General features: G+C 41.2%; 1 protein-coding gene across 3 annotated transcripts in view; it reads right to left on the bottom strand.

Moving 5' to 3' along the window:
• Positions 1 to 19,504, bottom strand: part of Dennd1a (DENN domain containing 1A) — a 473,969-nt gene that overhangs the window by 142,516 nt on the left and 311,949 nt on the right. For all 3 annotated transcript variants that reach the window (XM_028754699.1, XM_028754700.1, XM_028754698.1), the window contains one exon: positions 17,861 to 17,962. In XM_028754699.1, coding sequence (XP_028610532.1) covers positions 17,861 to 17,962 — 102 coding nt within the window. The remainder of the gene's footprint in view (positions 1 to 17,860; positions 17,963 to 19,504) is intronic.

Below are 19,504 nucleotides of genomic sequence, written 5' to 3'. Positions count from 1 at the left end.
CTCTCTCTCTCTCTCTCTCTCTCTCTCTCTCTCTCTCTCTCTCTCTCGTCTCTTGATTTCACCAGCTCCTCTACTCCCACTGACTCCTCAGGCTGTAGCACAGGAGTGCAATCTGCTAAGGCCTGGGATTGGTGGCCTGGCTTTCTGCTTTCTTCACCAGTTGAACTTCAGATCCTTTACATTCTATTATTAATATTCTTTATTGAAACCTATAGACAAATCCATAATAATAAAATTTTTAGAGCCTTCAAACATCTGTGAGGCCCCCTATCAAGCCCTGTTGATCATTCTTAGGGCTTACAAGCCTCTTCTTTGCTAATAACCAAGCAAAGAAGATGTGCTGGGTTAGAGCTATACCATGAATGAATGAGGCAAAGCTCCTGGGCCTTTTAATCCAGTTCCTAGCAACCAGTAGAAAGGAACTCACTACTGGTTTAAAAGGGAGTTCCACACTTTATATATATCATCCATTATTTCATTATTTAGCTTTTTTTTTTTATTACTTTATCTCTCTATGTAGCCCTGTCTGTCCTGGAACTAACTATATAGACCAGGTAGGCCTCAAACTCACAGAAATCTGCCCTTGCTCCTCCCACCCCCACTCCAATGCTGGGATTAAAGACATGTGCTATCACAACCAACTTCCTTTAGGTCTTTATATAATAGCAGATTACATACCTTTATCCTATGAAAGAGGTAGATAAACCTCGCAACACCCAGTAGCACTCAGCAACATGTATATCTCTTCACTTGGTTGCAACTTGTGGCTTGGGGGTGGGAGAGTTCTGATGATACTATGAAATGTCATATCCAAGATATTCTTCACCACCTTTTGCTACCAGTGCTGACATCTTACTATATTGCAAATATTTTGTTATTGCTCTGAGGAGTCCTAGCAAGGCCTGGAACTGTGTCATCCAGATGAGGTTCCGTCACCTCCACGGTTACTCACTGATCTCTAGTCCCCATTGCCTGGTGCTATGCAAAAGCAGATTGCTCAGAGCACTTGAAATGTGGCTGGCATGACTGAGAAACTGAAGGCTGTATTTTACTTTATTCAAGTTGAATTTAAATGGCCATCTGTGACTAGTGGATACCATATTGGATGACACAGGGCCCTGTTCAAATGCTATATCCTCATTCTGATAACTCAGACTAGACCAAGGTTCTCTTGTCATGGATCTACTGTACCCTCTCCACCACCACATGGTCATGAGTAATGAGGAATTTGACAACAGCAATTCAGGCCTGTATGTTCTAACAGACTATTCAGTAGGACCAAGGCCACCTGCAGGGTGGGCACATCACCTAACAAGACACATAGTCTGGCTCAAGCCAGTCTGTGCAGGAGCCCTGCACAGAGTTGTACTAACTGCTGGGTATATGAATTGTGGACTTCAGTGTTTGGAAATTTGACAACTTAAATATAAGAAGGGACAGAGAGTCATATTCCCCCCCAAGCAAGTTGCTTGTCTTCCTTTTTTAATGAACTAGACATTAGACTTTGTTCCAAAATCCCTGGGGCATGGCTGGGTTCAGAGGGCAAAGTGACTTGTTTTCTCCTCTGCAGAGATGGGAAAATACTAGCTCACTTTGTCCTCTTGCCATTAGCAGTAAAAAATGGTCTAGTCTATTTGTTTATTGGTGAGTGTACTTACTGACTGAGGTCAGAGATCAATGCTGGGTGCCCATCTTTATCATCCTGCACCCCCTTTTTGGTGTATATACGTGAGGGTGTCTTCACTGATCACTTCCCACCTTATTCCTCAAAGCAAGGTCTCTTGATGAATCTAGAACTCATGGATTTGTTTAGTCTCATTAGCTAGCTTACTTCAGGGATCCCATCTCCACAAACACTGCAATCTGCCAAACCCTCTCCCCAACCCATACCACCTTATTTTTGAGCAGTCTTTTATTGGACCTGTTTGGCTAGACTGGATGGCCCCTAAGTCTAAGGGATCCTCCTGTCTCTGCCAGCTCTGGAATTCCAGGTATGCTGTTGTTTCTGGATTCTTTTAAGTGGTTGCTGGAGATCCTAACTCAGGTCTTCAGATTTGCATGGCAAACACTTTACCACTGAGCCATCTCCTCAGCCCAGTTAATCTCTATGCTTTTGTTAGCTCTTGTCTCAAATTTGAAGCACAAAGTCTTGGTATGAGGGTAATCTCATAGGACTCTCTTTTCAGTGATAACTTTTGAAAGAACTATGGACTCATCAAGAGAAGGAAACAGGAACACCCTACTAGTTAGTAAATGACAGAGCAAGTTGTTTCTATGCCCATGCCCAGCACTGAATGAAGCCTTCAGAAAAGCTGGGTGAGGTAGGCACAGTTATCCCTGCTACACAGACAAGGAAACTGAGACTTAGTAGATGGTCCAGTGGTAGGCGGAAACCAAAGTCAAGCCTGGGTCTGCTCTAGTTCACAGCCTGTGACAGCCAGTTAACCTTCACTGCTGCCAGGGTTTCTTAGGACAGCAAAATGCACTTGTCCATGACACTGGCTTACTTTCTCCCAACCTAATATATCTCCATTACTGCTTCCACTCATTCCCTGTTTTTCTACTTCTTTCTTGAGAACATGGTTGGACCTTGACCTCAGTTTGGTTTAATTGCTTCTTCTGCATCTCATTTTTTCCCCACAAAAATCTTGGATTTCTGTGGGGGAATGTAGGGCTATGCTAGTTATGCAGAGCTCTGTGTTGGTGCAGGTGATGACCCTGGGGATCCTGATCTCTGTTCCTCCTTCTCTCTTGACAACTCCTGGGCTACATGTAAGTCAGAAAGTTAAAGGCAATGTCCTAAATCTAACCACCTCTTTGTTAGACAAAAGGATCTATTTTCATTATGTGAAGGCTTACTCTACTATGCCATAATGCTTCTGGTCAGCATCCCATGAAAAACTTTCAAATCCTTAGAATGTTATTCTTGGAGTAAAAAGTATAATTTAAAAACAAAACCAAAAGAGTCCTACTTTCACTAGCTACCAAAGAAGGTTCAGAAAGGGTCTATCATGTCCTCACACATTCCAGCCCCTCCCACTGAGAGAAACAAACAGTGGCTGAGGTGCTTACACTTTCCTCCCCTACTATATAATCCACCTGCTCCAATCCCCCCTCCCCTTTTTTGATCTAGAGTAAGTAAATTTGTCTTTGCTTTTTCTATAAAACAATTCAGCTTTAACACTACACACACACACACACACACACACACACACACACACACACACACGCGCGCTGCAGCAAGGAAATCCTAACAACTATAGATTGCAGGATCTGAGCTCAAAGTGACTCATATTTATATATTTATATTAGTAGGCGGTCACTCAATAAAAAGATTATTTCTAACCAAATTATGTACCAGCATATGCATGCTTTTGGGGGAATATTTTCAGTGCAGGTCTCCCCCTAAAACTCTTGGCAGTCCAGGATTAAAGGTCAGATTTAAACCATCACCATGCTTCACAATGCAATCTGTGCAGTGCTGCGTAATGAAATGGTTCAGTAAAGGTGCTCATGGAAATTCTTTTAATTAGGTCCAAGGCTTTTCAGTTGTCAACATGAATAAACCAAGAAGCATTTGCTTGCAAAGAGAACACACAAAATAAAAATGTAAGTTACCTTTGAAAAAAGCAAAGGTGCTTTCCAAAGTAAAGTTAGACACTTTAAAAAAACGAAAAACAAGGAACCATAACCTCTACCACTTTCTAAAACCATTCAACAACAAACAGCCTAGGAAACAAAAGTAAGGGGTTCATGGACATCTCATGATCCAGGGTACTATTGCTGAGCCCTAAGGAAAAGCGCTCAGAGGAAAACTCAGTTAATCACGACTAAGAATGTCTGCGGAAAGACTGACGAGTTTCTTCCAAAGTGAAATCTGTCTTATGAGTTCACGGTAACAACTTCTCTATATAAGCATTTCTCTGGCAGACCAGTGACTGTGCCTCGGCAATACCTGCAAACTAAGTGACATCTACTAAAAGCATGCCTCAATTCACCCCTGCCCTCACGGTCTGAGGCCCAAGGGGGGCCTTGCATTGCAGGAGCATCCCCAAGATGTGTTTTGCGATGCTGTGTTGAATTGACAAACCAAACCACACACATCTGGGAATTTCTATCATCAGCTCACTGCAGATTCCAGGACTTAAAATGTACAAAATAGCAAGAGAACATGGTGACTTGCTTTGAGAAACCAGGGTGCACTTGCACTGAGCTCTAAAAAGAAAAGGAAAATTAATTTCAATTGTTATCACAGGTTCTGATTTAGACGAACACAACAATGTTCAGAAATGTCACTGGCCTTGAGACTTGGTGTAGAATGGATAGTGGAAATGAACAATGTTAGTGTGTAAACAAACAAACAAAAACTGTAAATTAGTGCCTTCAAGTTAGGTGTAGGTGCATATCTTAGTTCTAGAACTTAGAAGGCTGAGCAGGAGAATCATTTTAATTCAAGAGTTAGCAAGCAACTTGGGGTAAGTTTAAGGCCAGCTGGTACTATACAGCAAGACTGTCTCAGAACAAACCAACCAAAACCCAATGCCTTGAATGGTCAGCCAAGAAATGTATGCTTAGTAAATCTGTCAGAGTCTATTGATATACACTGTTGTTTAGACAGATCTGAGTTCAAATTCTGCCATGGCTGCTAGTTATTACCTAGATGCCTATAGGTGGGTGCTTAACCTTTCTTTTTCTTTTAAAATAACAAGGTGATAAAGTACTTTCACTTTTTCTTTGGTAGAATTGTTATACAGATCAAATGTCAAGACTTTTAAAGCCTCTAGCACAGCGACTGGCATATATTAGGTGCCTAATAGATGGTGGCTTTCTTCTACATAGCCCAACTCTATAGCATAAAAGTCATAGGTTCTCAATAAACATTTTCTAGGGCATCAATTACTGGGAATTTCTGTCACTCATTATGCTGGGCTTAGTGGATTTATTTAGCGACCCAAACTTGGTGTGTATTTGGGAGTTAATGAAGTGCTTGGTGTTTACCAAGATAAAAGAGGAGTCTGTCTCAGCAACAAGACTGGGCTGAAGGGATATAGATTTCCATGCCTAGGGATGCAGCCAGGCCGGACCAATGGTGGATCACATGAGCATATCTACACAGAGTGAGGTATCTCCCAAGGGGATCTGGGTATCTCCACCTCCTCAGGGGAGGGAAAAAAAAACCAGGAAGCAGGGTGGGGGTGGGAAGTGTGTATAATAGATGTGTTTCACAGTGTCCCTGCTGTGATGAACAACTTGATCCACTTACAGTTCCAAACACATGATGCATAAAAGAGCTGACAGAAATTCAATTCTTGCAAAGAAAAGCATCTGGTCTCTAGTGGGAGCGGCCAAATATTAAGCAGTTTTAAGGCAGGGCAAAGACCTGGAGGAGCATGCTTCATTATCTAGATAGCGTGACCAGGAAAACGCGGAGGATTACAAACCAAGCAGAGGAGCCCACGTTCCAAGCATTAATTACCCGGAGTAAAATGATTCAAGTTAAATCTTTGTTACAACAAATATTAAACCCAGCTGTGTTTATGTCGCAGTTGTGAAAAAGGAGGAAAAAAAAGAAATCCATGTACAATATCTGTGAGCTCTGCCAGTTAATTGAATTCACTGGCAGCACTTCCTCTACGGCGAGCCAAACATCCTCAAAGATAAAATGTAGCTTTAAACAGACCTGGGGAAAACGGAATCAAGAAATTTCAACCAATAAAATACAACTCTTTACTGGTATAAAAGTGAAGTAAAATTCAGTAATGAAAGGAAGGAAGTCTCTTAAACATTTACTGCGTTCCAAAGCTCAGCGTTGTGGTTTACTGCTAAGGGCTCTTCTGATGTCCCACAGTGCTCCTGCCCCAGCATCGTTAATGAAGCCCCATAAAGTCCTCAATTGTTGACAAATCATACACACACACAGTGGCCAAGGTACACTGGATCATGATGCTCCTTTGCTTCCTTCATGGAACGCACAAATGGAGCGGACACTGGAGGTAGGCAGCCCAGCTCAGCACGGAGACAATTTCTTTTTTTTTTTTTTTCTTTTTTTTTTTATTGGATGATTTATTTACATTTCCTATGTTGTCCCCTTACCCCATCCCCCACCACCCCCTCGGAACCCCCAATCCCCTCGCCCCTCCTCCTTCTTCTCTGTGGATGTAACCTCTATCTACACCCCCCCACTCCCACCTCCCCACCCTCAAAATTCCCACCCCCTGGGGCATCCAGCCTTCATGAGGTCAAGGTTCTCTTCTTCCACCTATGCCCAGCAGGGCCCTCCACTTTTACATATTCAGCTGAAGCCCTGGATCCCCCCCTAAGTGCTCCCAGGCTGGTGGTTTAGACCCTGGGAGCTGTGGTTGGTTGGTATTGTTGCTCTCCTCATGGTGCCACAAACCCTTTCAGCTCCTTCAGTCTTCACTCTAACTCCTCTATTGAGAACCCCATGATCAGTTCAATGGCTAGTTGTGAGCATCTGCCTCTGAATATGTCTGACTCTTGAAGGCCTCTGAGGAGATATCCATATCAGGCTCTTATCAGCATGCACTTCCTGTCTTCCACATCAGCATCTACCTTTGGTGATTGCACATGGGATAGATACTCAGGTGGGGTGGTCTTGAGACGGCCCCTCCTTCAGTTTCTGTCCCTAACTTTGTCTCCATATTTGCTCCCTTGAGTATTTTGTTGCTCCTTCTAAGAAGGACCGAATCACCCTCACTTGGTCTTCCTTCTTTATGGGCTTCATGTGGCCTGTGAGTTGCATCTTGGGCATTTCAAGGTTCTAGGCTAATATCCAATAATCAGTGAGTGAATACCATGTGTCTTCTTTTGTGATTGGCTTACCTCACTCAGGATGATAATTTCTAGTTCCATCCATTTACCTAGGAACCTCTCGAATTCATTGTTTTTAATAGCTGAGTAATACTCCATTGTGTAAATATACCACATTTTTTGAATCCATTCCTCAGTTGAAGGACATCTGGGTTCTTTCCAGCTCCTGGCTATTATAAATAAGGCTGCTATGAACATAGTTGAGCATATGTCCTTGTTATATGTTCGAGCATCTTCTGGGTATATGCCTAGGAGTGGTATAGCTGGATCCTCGGGTAATGCTATGTCCAATTTTCTGAGGAACCGCCAGACTGATTTCCAAAGTGGTTGCACCATCTTGCAGTCCCACCAACAATGGAGGAGTGTTCCTCTTTCTCCACACCCTCGCCAGCATCTACTATCACCTGAGTTTTTAATCTTAGCCATTCTGACTGGTGTGAGATGGAATCTCAGGGTTGTTTTGATTTGCATTTCCCTGACGACTAAGGATGCTGAACATTTCTTTAGATGCTTCTCGGCCATTCGAGTTTCTTCCGTTGAAAATTCTTTGTTAAGCTCTATACCCCATTTTTTAATAGGGTAATTTGGTTGTCTGGAGTCTAATTTCTTGAGTTCTTTGTATATATTGGATATTAGCCCTCTATCAGATGAAGGATTGGTAAAGATCTTTTCCCAATTTGTTGGTTGTCGTTTTGTCCTATTGACAGTGTCCTTTGCCTTACAGAAACTTTGCAATTTTATGAAGTCCCATTTGTCAATTCTCGATCTTAGAGCATATGCCATTGGAGTTCTGTTCAGGAACTTTTCCCCTGTGCCCAAGTATTCGAGGCTTAAGGGCAGACAGAGTGACACGGTTCATTCAAATTGTCCTTCAAACCCAAGCCCTGTATTGGCAGATGTGGGACAGAGGGAAGGAAGCTTTGGCCAGGTTTTGGGAAGCTGGGAAACAGTGAAAAGCAGATCCCCTTAGTTTGTGATACACCACAGCATCGAACTCAGCATGTCACTGGATTCTTAGTTCATTTCCCACTGCCCCACTTGAAGTCAAATTTGTGCTTACGACCACACTACTCTGATCCTTCTACTTCTCAGTCTTCTCACAGGAGTCCTCTGGCTGTCCTGGACTGTGATACCCTTCCCAAGCTCATCATGCCATGGATAGCACCAACACTCAGCCCCACCTTCTGCTGGCAGGACAGTCACTGCTGCTTCTGGTATTAAGTCCCTGTATCCCCAACACACTGAGCACACACCCAAAAGCCTTTGAACAAACAAAGGATGAAAAGATGTTCATTTCTAAATTAGCCATAGATTTACCTACTGGAGATGCTTTGATTGAAATGTCTGGAACTCCCATGGACAGAAACAAAGCTGCTGGTATAAAATAAAGGTGGGCAGGAGGGTCACAAGATACCCTAAAGAGCTATTCATGGCATTCTAACTCCACATAGAGAAAAATGGGACACCATCATAGGACTGTATATGAGGGAGTGGTACTTCTGGGCTAGAGTATGCTATCATGGACGGCATGAGGGTGGGCTGCAACCAAATAAATAGGGACAAAAATAAACCACCCTGCTATCCACTCGCTCATCTAACCAAACAGCCTGTGACTTCATGGAGAAGAGTGGTGTCTTAACTGTAAAACCTGGACCCAGTGAATGCCTCCCAAGTCAGTCACCAGTCCATTAGACAGTACTAACACATGCAAACACACCTAAAGAATCTGATCTGGAGGAGGATTCACTCCTACAATACAGCATGCTGTTGCTGTGCATGGCTAGGATCACCCACAGAACACCCAGGGAGCTCTCAGGACATCTCCAGAGGCTGGGGGAATCTTGGCTTATGGATGAACAGGGCATTAAGAGACTCTGGCCAGGGCTTGAGAGGAACAGGGCCTGTAAGCTGACTTTAGATCAATAAGGATAGAATACTCTTGCTGTATTTCTCCTGTCAAGTCCACAGCCAGGGAACAATGCACATTGTCAGGGAAACAGTATATTGCAAGTTTCATAGACACTAGCAAAGAAGGAGGCATCAACAGTGGCAACCTTCCCCTCCCTTTTTGTATAAGGGCAGAAAAGCTAACAGAAACAAGATTATCAACTCATGAGTAAATGATCTGGGCAGCTACAGAAATCAAGAGCTGTCCTGCTCCAAAGTTACCTGTTGCCTAAGTTCATAAATTACAAGAAATCAGCTGGCCCCAAAGCTCAATACTGAAATCTGCTCTAAACTAATTTCTAAGGCCTCTTCTTTTTAACTTCATTAAATCAAAACTTAAGGTAAGAGACTGTATGTATTTCAGATGGACAGTCTAATGAGTGTTGACATTCTATGCATCTCACCAAGATGAAGGAACAGGCAGCCTCTTCACCCCACCAGCTGGCCCCTGAGGTGTTTCTATGACTAGACTCCCTCCTCCGGGCCCACTCTCTCTACAGTGTTCATGAATGAAGTCATATCTATCTTCCAGACTCTGGTTTCTTTTCATTCACTGTAATTCATTTAGAGAGTCTCACATTGTTTTGTGAATCCCTAGTTTGTTAATTTGCAACTGAATAATAAAGAAATACAGGCTACAGTAGTTTATCTACATAAACCCACACTCAGGCCATTGCCTATTATGGTGTGCCATGAGCAGCAATGCCACTCACACTCATTGAAAAGCCTGCTGGATGCTTGCTTTTCCTTCTCTTAGATAAACAGGAAGGAGTAGAGCTGCCTGGCATTGTGGTAGACCTGTGTTAACTTCCTAGAAAACAAACTGTTTTTGTTGTTGTTGTTGATTTTTTAAAGTGGCTATGCCATTTCCTACCCCCATGAGCTGTGATAACAGCTCCAGGCAAGTTGTTCCGTATCTGGGATACTTCTGGTGCCAGGCCTAAGGAGGTGGTTAAGAGTACTGGCTACTCTTGGAGAGGACCTGTGTTTGATTTGATTTCTGGCTTCTACATGGTGGCTCACACCTGTGTGTAACTTCAGTTCTGGGGGATTCAGTGTCCTCTTCTGGCACTTTAAGACACTATATGCATGTGATGCATAGACAAACATACAGGTAAAATGCCCACACAAATAAAAACAAAATAATAAAATAAAATAAAAAATAAAAACAAATAAACCTAAAAATAATTAAAAAATACTTGTGTTGAAGTTCCTGCTCAGATGGAAAAGTAACCTGGCAAAGAAAATCTGGCAAGGGTCCTATTGAAGAGTCAGAGATGATCTTTGTGATAGACAGGTTGGAAATTCGTGTATTGTTATGACAGTTAGAGAAGTCTGGGGGAGGAGCCTATCTGCTAGAGCTCCTTAGGTAGAGGCCTGGCCACTTTCCTGCCTTAAAAGGGTTTACAAAGTTTACAAAGGGACCAGTTGGTGTGAATAGCCAACAACTGTGTCAGTTCTTATAAATTTTTAAAGTCAGCCTAATTGGGTTGTGATTTACATCATACAACTTACCACTTTCAGCAAATAGTTCTATGATTTGTATGTGTGTGTGTTTACCGGAATTCACAGAGATCAGCCCACACCACTACACCTAGACTACCTTGCTTTCTGAGACAGGATCTCTCTGGGACCTAATCAGGCTATGCTGGCTAGACATTGAGCCCCAAGGGACCTCCCTCTATACCTCTCCATTGCTGGGATTATAAGTATGAGATGCTACATCTGGCTTTAAAGTGGGTTCTAAGGGGTGGAGGCAAGTACTTTACTAACTGAGATAGCTTCCCTCAGTTCCTACACAGTTTTTAAAGAAGCAAGTACATGTTCACTATGACAATCATATTTGTCAACTCTAGTCCCTTCATATTTCCTTTGGGCAACAAAGTCCTGGAAATCTACTCATCTGATGTAGCTGTGTTTGTATCAGAATGTCTTACTAGATCCATTCAGAATCATAAAATACTGGTGATAGTATATTTTGTTGGGTAAGAATCAGTAGTTTCTTTTTATTGATGGGTAGTATCCCATTTTATGAGCATGAACTTGGTTATGTGCTTGTCTGATGAAGGATATGTAGATTTTTTTTAAAAAATGATGTAATCATAAATAAAGCTGCTGAAAATATTCGTGTATCTGCATGTATGTAAGTTTTTATTTTCTTCAGTAGATATCGGGTAGTGTGTTTGGTCATATAGTAACTGCATGCATAGGAAATAGGGCTACACGTTTTTATTATTATCATACCAATAGGCTTACAGTGGCCCACCATTGTGATATTAATTTTTTCTCTCCACCTAATGATCTTTGCATGTGCTTGTTGGCTAAGTGAACATCGTTGTGGTGTTCTTCTTGAGTCTTTTGTATACCTTAAGACTCTCATATTACTGAGTCTTATTGTTTCTTTACATACTTTGGACGGCACCTTTTTCTTTCTTTATAATTTAAAATTACATCTACTTATGTATGTGTGCTGTGGCAGAGGGGTTGCGCATGTGTCACAATGTGTGTAGAGGCTAGAGGGTGACTTGCAGGAATCAGTTTTCTTCTACCATGTGGGTCTCTGAACAAACCCAGCTAAGGCTTGGCAGCAATCACTTTGATCTACTGAGCAAACTCTTCTGTCCCAAAGCCTTTATATACAAAATTTTGAAAATGTTTTCTATGCCTGTAGTTTGTCCCATGTTTGTGTAAGTTGTGTAAGTCCCATGTAAGTGCCCATGTTTGTAGGAGGTAAGCATTTGCCATCCCCAGGTCGACTTCACAACTTCTTTATGATGCATGTCTTTGGTGACCTAGCTGAGAGATCTTTGCCTACCTCACATTCATGAAGATTCTCTCGTTTTCTTCTACTTGCTTTGTAGTTTCATCTTCTATGTTTCCACACTTAATCTGTATTGAGCTGACATTTGCATGAGGTAGAAGTCAAGGTTCCTTTTCTCCATTATATCCAATTGTTTTAGCTCATTTTGGAGACAGAAAACCCAAACAAGATCAAGCCTGTACTCATGTGAAGGCTTACTTCTGACCTCTTCCTTTGTGTCTATGAGCTGGGTGTCCATCTTCACTGTCTTGGTTACTGTCACTGTGCCGTAGGTCTTGCATGCAGGTAATGCAGAATTGTGCCTTTAGCTTTCCTTTTCAATATTGTCTTCCCTGCTCTAGTTCTTTAGCATATTCACATATATACATTTTAGAACTAGCTTGTCAAGCTTCCCCCAAAAAAGCCATCTGGAATTTGGGCTGGGATTATATTGAATCTATAGATCAATTTAGGCAAATTAACATCTCAAAAATATTGAGTAAAAAATATTGAGTCTTCCAATCCAAAACATGGAATATCTCTCCATTTATTTAGGTCTTTCAAATTTTTTTCTCAAATGTTTTATAGCTTGCAGCATACAAATCTTACACTTTTTTTTTGTTAGATGTATTTTGTTTTGTATGCTATTTTAAATGGCACTGTAAAAAAATCTCATTTTCAATTGCTCATTTCAAGTATATAGGAATATATTTGAATTTTGTACAGTGACATTTTCCTGTATCCTTGCTAAAACCAGTTTTGAAACTCCTAAAGATTTTCCATATACAGGATCATGTTGTGTGAGCGATGGCAGTTTTACTTACTTCTTTGTGTATACATGCAGGCCAGTGGTTGACATCCAACGTCTTCCTCACTCTGGGTCTTATCTCTAAGTCAGGGTCTCTCACTGAATCTGGGACTCATTTAACTAGGCTGTGCAGCCAATGAACTCCAAGGATCTGCCTGTCCCTGGCCTTCCCCTCAGCCTTGGGTTAAAGATAATACTCCATGACACCTGGGCTTTTTAAACATGGGTGCTTGGGATCAAACTCAGGTCCTCATGCTTGCACAGTGGGACTTTGCTAAATGGTTCCCTCAACCTCTACTTTTCTAATCTTCAGAGATTCTATTCCTTTATTTTTTTTTCTTGTCCTAGGTAGTCTGAGACTTTATAGTTCAGGGCTGAATGGGAAAAGGAGACATCCCTTTTGGGATGTACACTTCAGTTTCTCCACCAGGTATGATGTAAGTAGTATGTTCTTCCTAGAAGTTTCTCTTACCATGAGGATTCCTACTTACTAAGAGCTTTCATATGAATGGGACTGAAGTTTTCCTAAAAATACATGTGCTTTTTGCAGCTCTCTTGATCTAGTTTCCTCTTCTAGTGTTTTCACTGGCAGATCACTGAAACTGATTTCCAATCTACATTAATTTGATCACCTTGTTGCCTTATCATCATCTTATTTTACTGGATTTAATTTGTTAATATTTTGTTTTAAAATTTCACATTTTTATAAGGCATGTCAGTCTGTAGCTCCAATTTTGGGGGTGTGTGTGGTTTTATCTCAGAGTAATGCTGACTTCATGAAATAAAATTAGGTTTTTTTTTTTACCTCAATATTGTAAAAAACTATGAATGATTATATTTGTCTTCAAAAGTTTAATCATAAATGCAATTTCATTTAAAACAGAATAATGGCATTTACATTTTTCTCTTCTTGAGTCACTTTATAAATTTATGCATTTGAGGGAATTTGTGCATTTCATTAAAATTGCCAAAATTATAGGCATAAAGATAGTCTTAATAACTTCATTTTGTTTTTCTTTTTTAAAAATAAGCATTTATTTTAGAATTTTGCAGATTACAGAAAGCTGTGAAGACAGTACAAAGAATACCCACATCTGTTTCACTCAGTTCTCCCCGTGATGTTTCTTGTACTGTTATTCGAAGTTCATTGAAACCAGGAGTCCAGCTCTGGCACACTGCTCTGAGTTAAGCTCTCAGCCCCACTTGGATTTCCCCATCTTTTCCCCTACTGTTCCCTTCTGTCTCAAGAGCCCACACTGCACTTTGTTGTTACTCTTCTGTCTCCTCTGCTGTATGACTGGTTCCTCAGACTTTGTTTTTTATGAGACTGACACACACTGATCAGTTATATTGTAGAATGTACCAAAATTTGAGTTTGTGTAAATTTTTTCATAATTAGAACACATTTTGGAAAGAATACCAGATATAAAGAATTTTTTCTATCACTGGGTCACATGACAGCCATATAACACCATTGTGATGTTAAACTAAACCCAAAACCTGAATGTTTATCCATGAAACTTACTATAGTTTTCTTTGCAAACCCTATTTTTAATTAATTTTTATGTTTGTATTAGCACAATGGGTTTCCTGATGCCATTTTTGTGTGTAGTTCTTATCCCATGGCCCTCCCCATCTACACAGCCCCTCTTGCTGGTCCTTTCCTCCCTCAATGACCTCCCTTTGCCTTCATATCCATTCATCTTATCATCTGAGAAAACTTTTTTTTTTTTTGGTAAAAGAAGCAAATCACTTAAGCCTACATGTTAATATAAATGCCCTCCTAGAAAGCAGAGCACTGTCAGATATTCCTTGCCTCTCCTCTCCTCTGTATGGAAGACTGGTCTCTTCTCCCCAACTCTCTTTTGATTAGTGACTACACGGGATGTGTTTTTCCATTCGTTTACCTAAGAATTTTTATTTTATTAATGTGGCATGTCTGTGTAAATGTATGTACATGTTTGTACATGGGTACCCACAGTCCCTTGGAGCTGAGTTACAAGTGTTTGTGAGCCACCTGATGTGGGTGATGGTGCTGAGACTCAAACCCTGATTCACTATTGAGTAGCAAGCTCTCTTAACTGCTAAGCCATCTCTCCAGCCCCAATTCTTTCACTTTTTAATCTTAATCTTTATATTTAAAGACAAATTCATGGGGTTGGGGAAATGGCTTAATAAGCAAGCATAATGACTTAAGTTTGGATCCTAGTACCTAAATAAAAGTTGGATGTGGCAACAGACATCTTAAACCCCAGTTCTGAGAGTGCAGAGCCTGTTGAATCTCTGGAGCTCACTGGCCAGCCAGTCTAGCTCAATCAGTGAGCTTCAGGTTGAGTGACAGCCCTGTCTCACAAAAATAAGGTCGGGGCTAGAGAGATGGCTCAGTAGTTAAAAGCACTGGCTGCCCTCCCACAGGACCTGAATTTGATTCCTAGCACTCACACAACAACTTAACCACTGTCTGTAACTCCAGTTCCAGGTGATGGAAGACCCTCTTTTGGCTTCTTTGGGAACTGCAGCACAAGGTATAACTACATACATGCAGGCAAAACACCACATATATATAAAATAAAATCTTAAGAGGTGGAAATCCACTGATGGAAAGATACTCACCACTGAACTTTAGCCTTTATGTGCATGCACAAACAAGCACATGTGCAAACAAATGCACACATCATAGATATACAGAGAACTGTTATAGATGGGATACAATCAAAAGTAGTTAAACTGCTTGAATGGAATATTTAGGTGTGTGGTGTGGTTCCAATCTGGAGTGTCATTCACAGGAATGTCATTCATGTTTAGAGGAGTAGCCTACACATCTGACTCAAAGCATGTTGTTTTGCTATTTCAGTCATTATTAAGAGTAACTCTGAAACCATGAACCAGAATAAATTTTAACTCCATTGAGTTGATTCTATCAGGGAATTTTGTCACAGTAAAAAGAAAAGTAACTCATAAAAGGCATGTTTAATGCTACTGTCAATAGTAAGATAAGCCCACCAGCCTACTAATGTTTCTGTTTGTGTGTGGTTTTTTTGTTTGTTTTTTGTTTTGTTTTGTTTTGTTTTGAGATAGGGTTTCTGAAGGGCCTCTAGCCATCCTGAGCATGGCATACATGGCTCTGGCAGGCCTTTCCCTTCTCCCCCATTCCCTCTGCCTTGCTAAAAATCATTTGATAGCATTCCTAAAACTAGCCCACCATGGTCTATTCTCTTATTTTGCTATTTCTCTTGAGGCTGACTACCAAGGTCCAGCTATCAAAGTCTTGAAGTCCAGTAATCAAAAGCCTCCTTTGGCTGCTCTAATTAGTATATCCAATGAAAATTAAACACCTCACTCTAATATGGGGTTTCCCCTTTTACCTTTGTAAACTGCCATTTGCCTATGGGCCACGTCTGTCTCCTGTTTATCCAGAGGCAGTTCTTTGTCTCTCTGGGACAAACATCCCTTCTTCATCTCCCTTGTTCCCTTCCCTTCCTTTGTCATACTCTAACTTCTGTCTTTGTCTCTTATTATTTGCCCTCTGGGGCAAATAAATTTCCTTTGTGGTGAAAACTTAGTCTTGGGGTGTCTTGTGCCAAACTGGTCCCTGTGTAACCTTGGCTGTCCTGGAACTCACTCTGTAGACCATGCTGGCCTCTAACTCAGCGTGTTTTTGTCTCCTGAATGCTGGGACTAAAGGCGTGTGCCACCACTACCACCACTACTGGGCTGATGTGCTTCTTTTATTCTTCTTGGAAAACACACTGTACACAGCATTGGTTGGCTAGTTGTATGAACTTGTCTTTTTTTTCCCTCTGGTGGTTTCTGAGTTAACAATATACATCTTTGACTTGATACCAGCCACATTCCAACAACATCACAACAGTTTCTACAGAACATAAAAACCAGTGAGACACACTCCCATGCTTTACTTTGTGAACCTGCTGTTGTATACTTCTATTTATGCAGTAACATATACTATATTATTTTTACTTGAGTACGTGATACATATCTTACATTGACTTCTATATTTACTGTTTCTGGCTGTCTTCATTCTCTGTCATATATACTTCCTTATGTCAGTACCCACCATCCAAGAACTTCTTTTGACATATCTTATAGGGCAGATCTGCTGATATATATTTCTCCCAGGTGTTTTTTAATCTGAAAAAATGTTTTTAAAAAGTTTGCCTTCATCTTTGAAAACACACTTTTAGTTGATAGAGAATACTCAGATTAAAAACTTGTCTTTTGATGAGTGGGGGTAATGCCAGCACTCCAGAGGCAGAGGCAGGAGGATCTCTGAGTTTGAGGCTAGCCTGGTCTACAGAGGAAGTTCCAGGACAGCCAGGGCTACACAGAGAAACTCTGTTTCTAGAAACAAAACTAAAATGAACAAAAACAAAGAAAAAAGAAAACTTGTCTTTCATTACTTAAAAAATATTATCCCACTATGTTATGGCTTACACAGCTCCTGACAGGAAGCCTGCTGGAACTACTGCTTTCTCTTAGAAACTTTCCCCCCTTTCCTCTAGCTAACCTTAAGCTTGCCTCACTGGCTCTGAGAGACCATCACAATGTGCCAGTGTGTGGATTTTGTTCAGTCCAGTGGGTTTGTATCAGGCTCTCTGTCTTATTACACTTTTTTTTTTTTTTTTTGCTGTCATCAAACACCATGACAAAGGTAACCTATACATGACAGTTTAATTGGGCTTGTGGTTCCGAGAGTTAGGCTATTGTGGAGGAGTGAAGGAATGGTGGCAGGTGGCCGGACAAGCAGCTGAGAGCTCACATCTTAATCCATAAGTAGGAGGCAGAGAGAGCCAATATGAAATGGTGCCGGTTTTTTGAAACCTGCCCCAAATGACATGCTTTCTCTAACCAGGCCACACCTAATCCCCTCAAATAGCCACCCAGTGGGGAACCTTGTTCAAATGCTGAGATTTATGAGGGACATTCCACATAAACCATCACATTCACTGAGCTTCCAGTGCTCTTAGTTTCTCACTCTCATCAGAACCTTTGAAAGCTGACTGTAAACTCTTTACACTTATTTCTGTCTTCCCCAATTTTCCTCACTTTCCGGGACCCCAACTACATGTATGTTAGTCCTCTTGAGACTAACTAAAGGTTAATGTTTCACCTTTGCTTTTTGTTGTTGTTGTCACACATCAGATGAATGTTTCTACATCTGCCAATGCACCTTCCTGGCATTTCTCTTTCAAGGTAGGAAACAGACTGAGAGTGGAAAATAATTTACTCAAGCTACTTTCCATCTTCACAGCCACTTTGTTTCACTAAAAAGGTACCTTGCCGCTTGCCGTCCTTAGAAGTCCTACAGTGTAAAGAGATTTTTTAAAAAATAGTTTCATTGAACAGTGTCCACTGTTATGTACACTAGGCCCTGAACCACACTGTCTTCCCACCTCTCCCAGCCCCAGAATCACAACAGAAGAACCTAGGAGTCAGAACTCACACATGGTACTCACCACATCATTTGGGAGGCTCTGGAGGTCATCAAAAGGAGTTTCCAGGGTGTTGGTGTCCACGTTCAAGATCACAACATCATCTAGGGCCATGTTTCTCACCTTCTGCAAGTAAAGAGAATCCAGAATCACTGGAACTGCTACTAGGACATAGGTTACTTCCCCTTGGGCTTCTTTACGGAAGAATAGCACTGCTGAATAACAGCTTACTCTGCTACAGCCCCAGGAATACATGGCTCACCTTTGTTGTTCTTTTAACTGTCATAAAAATTCTCTGATTTGCATGCTCACACCTCCCCCTCCACCAACAAATCTCAGGAGTGAAAGCCATTTCACAGAGGCTAGGTAACATGCCCTGAGTCAAACAGCTAGAAAAATGACACTCTGTTGTCATTGTGTGTGTGTGTGTCTGTGTGTGTGTGTATATATGTATATATATGAAAATTGTTACTGATATTTTGATTCTAGCTTCTAGAACATCAAGGTACCTAAATAAAGATTTCAAGGATCTTCCTAACAGGAGGATGGCCTATGCTTGTCAGAGACTTTTTAACAGTTGATTAAAAAAAAAAACAAGTCATTAACAGGTGATCAAAACAAAACAAAACAAAAAACATGTCAAGAAACTGAACCCTAGAATCTTTCCATGTAATGGCCAGAGTCTGTAACTCCTGTTACAGGCATTTCCAGGAGCCTGTGGATATCTTGCAAATGTCTATTAAGTACTTTCCATTGCTGGAGAACCAGAGAGATTCAACAAGAGGTTTGACTAACCTCTCTCTTCTGAAGCCCATCATTCTATTAGCTGTTGCTTTATTTGCAGGCTGGGTGTAAATGAGAAGGTGTTAATAACACAGCTGCTGACCACTGTGTAGAACTGTGACTTAGTGAACACAAGCCCTGTTTGCAGAGGAGCACACAGACTCACAGTGGACTTAGCAACCTTATCATAAGGAAGTTACATGAAGTTCAACCACAATTATCTCTACCACTAAAGCCACATACATTTCAGAGCTCAAAACTGCCTGCTCTACTGGTATTTTCTTTTCCATCAGGAGCTAGAAGGCATGATGTCACCATCCATTTCAGAGATAAGAAAGGGAGACTCCATGAAGTGATGAAGTTTGTTCATGGTGGCACATCTAACTGAGTGGCTTCACCTGTGAAACTGGAGTACATGTGTCCCTCTCTTCCTACCAGTCCCTCTAGACAAGTGGTTCTCAACCTTCCTAGTGCTGTGACTCTTTAATACAGTCCTTCATGTTGTGGTGACCTCAATGATGATTATTTTTGTTGCTACTTAATAACTGTAATTTTGCTGTTATGAATCTTAATATAAATATTTTTGAAGATAGAAGTTGGCCAAAGTGGTCATGACCCACAGGTTGAGAACCACTGTTCTAGGCTGTCATCAACAGCAGAGGTCATATATGCCCTGGGCTAGGCACTCAGGAGGTCTTATACATAGCAGTTATTACTTTTTAGTATGTGTTGACAGAAGAGCTGAAGCCTATTGGTAGCAACAGCTTGGCTTCAAAGGCTGATGATTATCATCAGAGGCAGGATCAGAGCATGGGTGAGGGACACCAGGCTGCAGGTACTGAACTGAGGACCACTACTATACCTTAGTATCTCTTGTTTGCCTCA

This window comes from Grammomys surdaster, unplaced genomic scaffold (genome assembly GCF_004785775.1).
Source record: "Grammomys surdaster isolate TR1022 unplaced genomic scaffold, NIH_TR_1.0 126035, whole genome shotgun sequence".
Lineage (NCBI taxonomy): Eukaryota > Metazoa > Chordata > Mammalia > Rodentia > Muridae > Grammomys > Grammomys surdaster.
The sequence above is the reverse complement of the archived record's forward strand: the minus strand, read 5'-3'. Positions and strand labels throughout refer to the sequence as shown.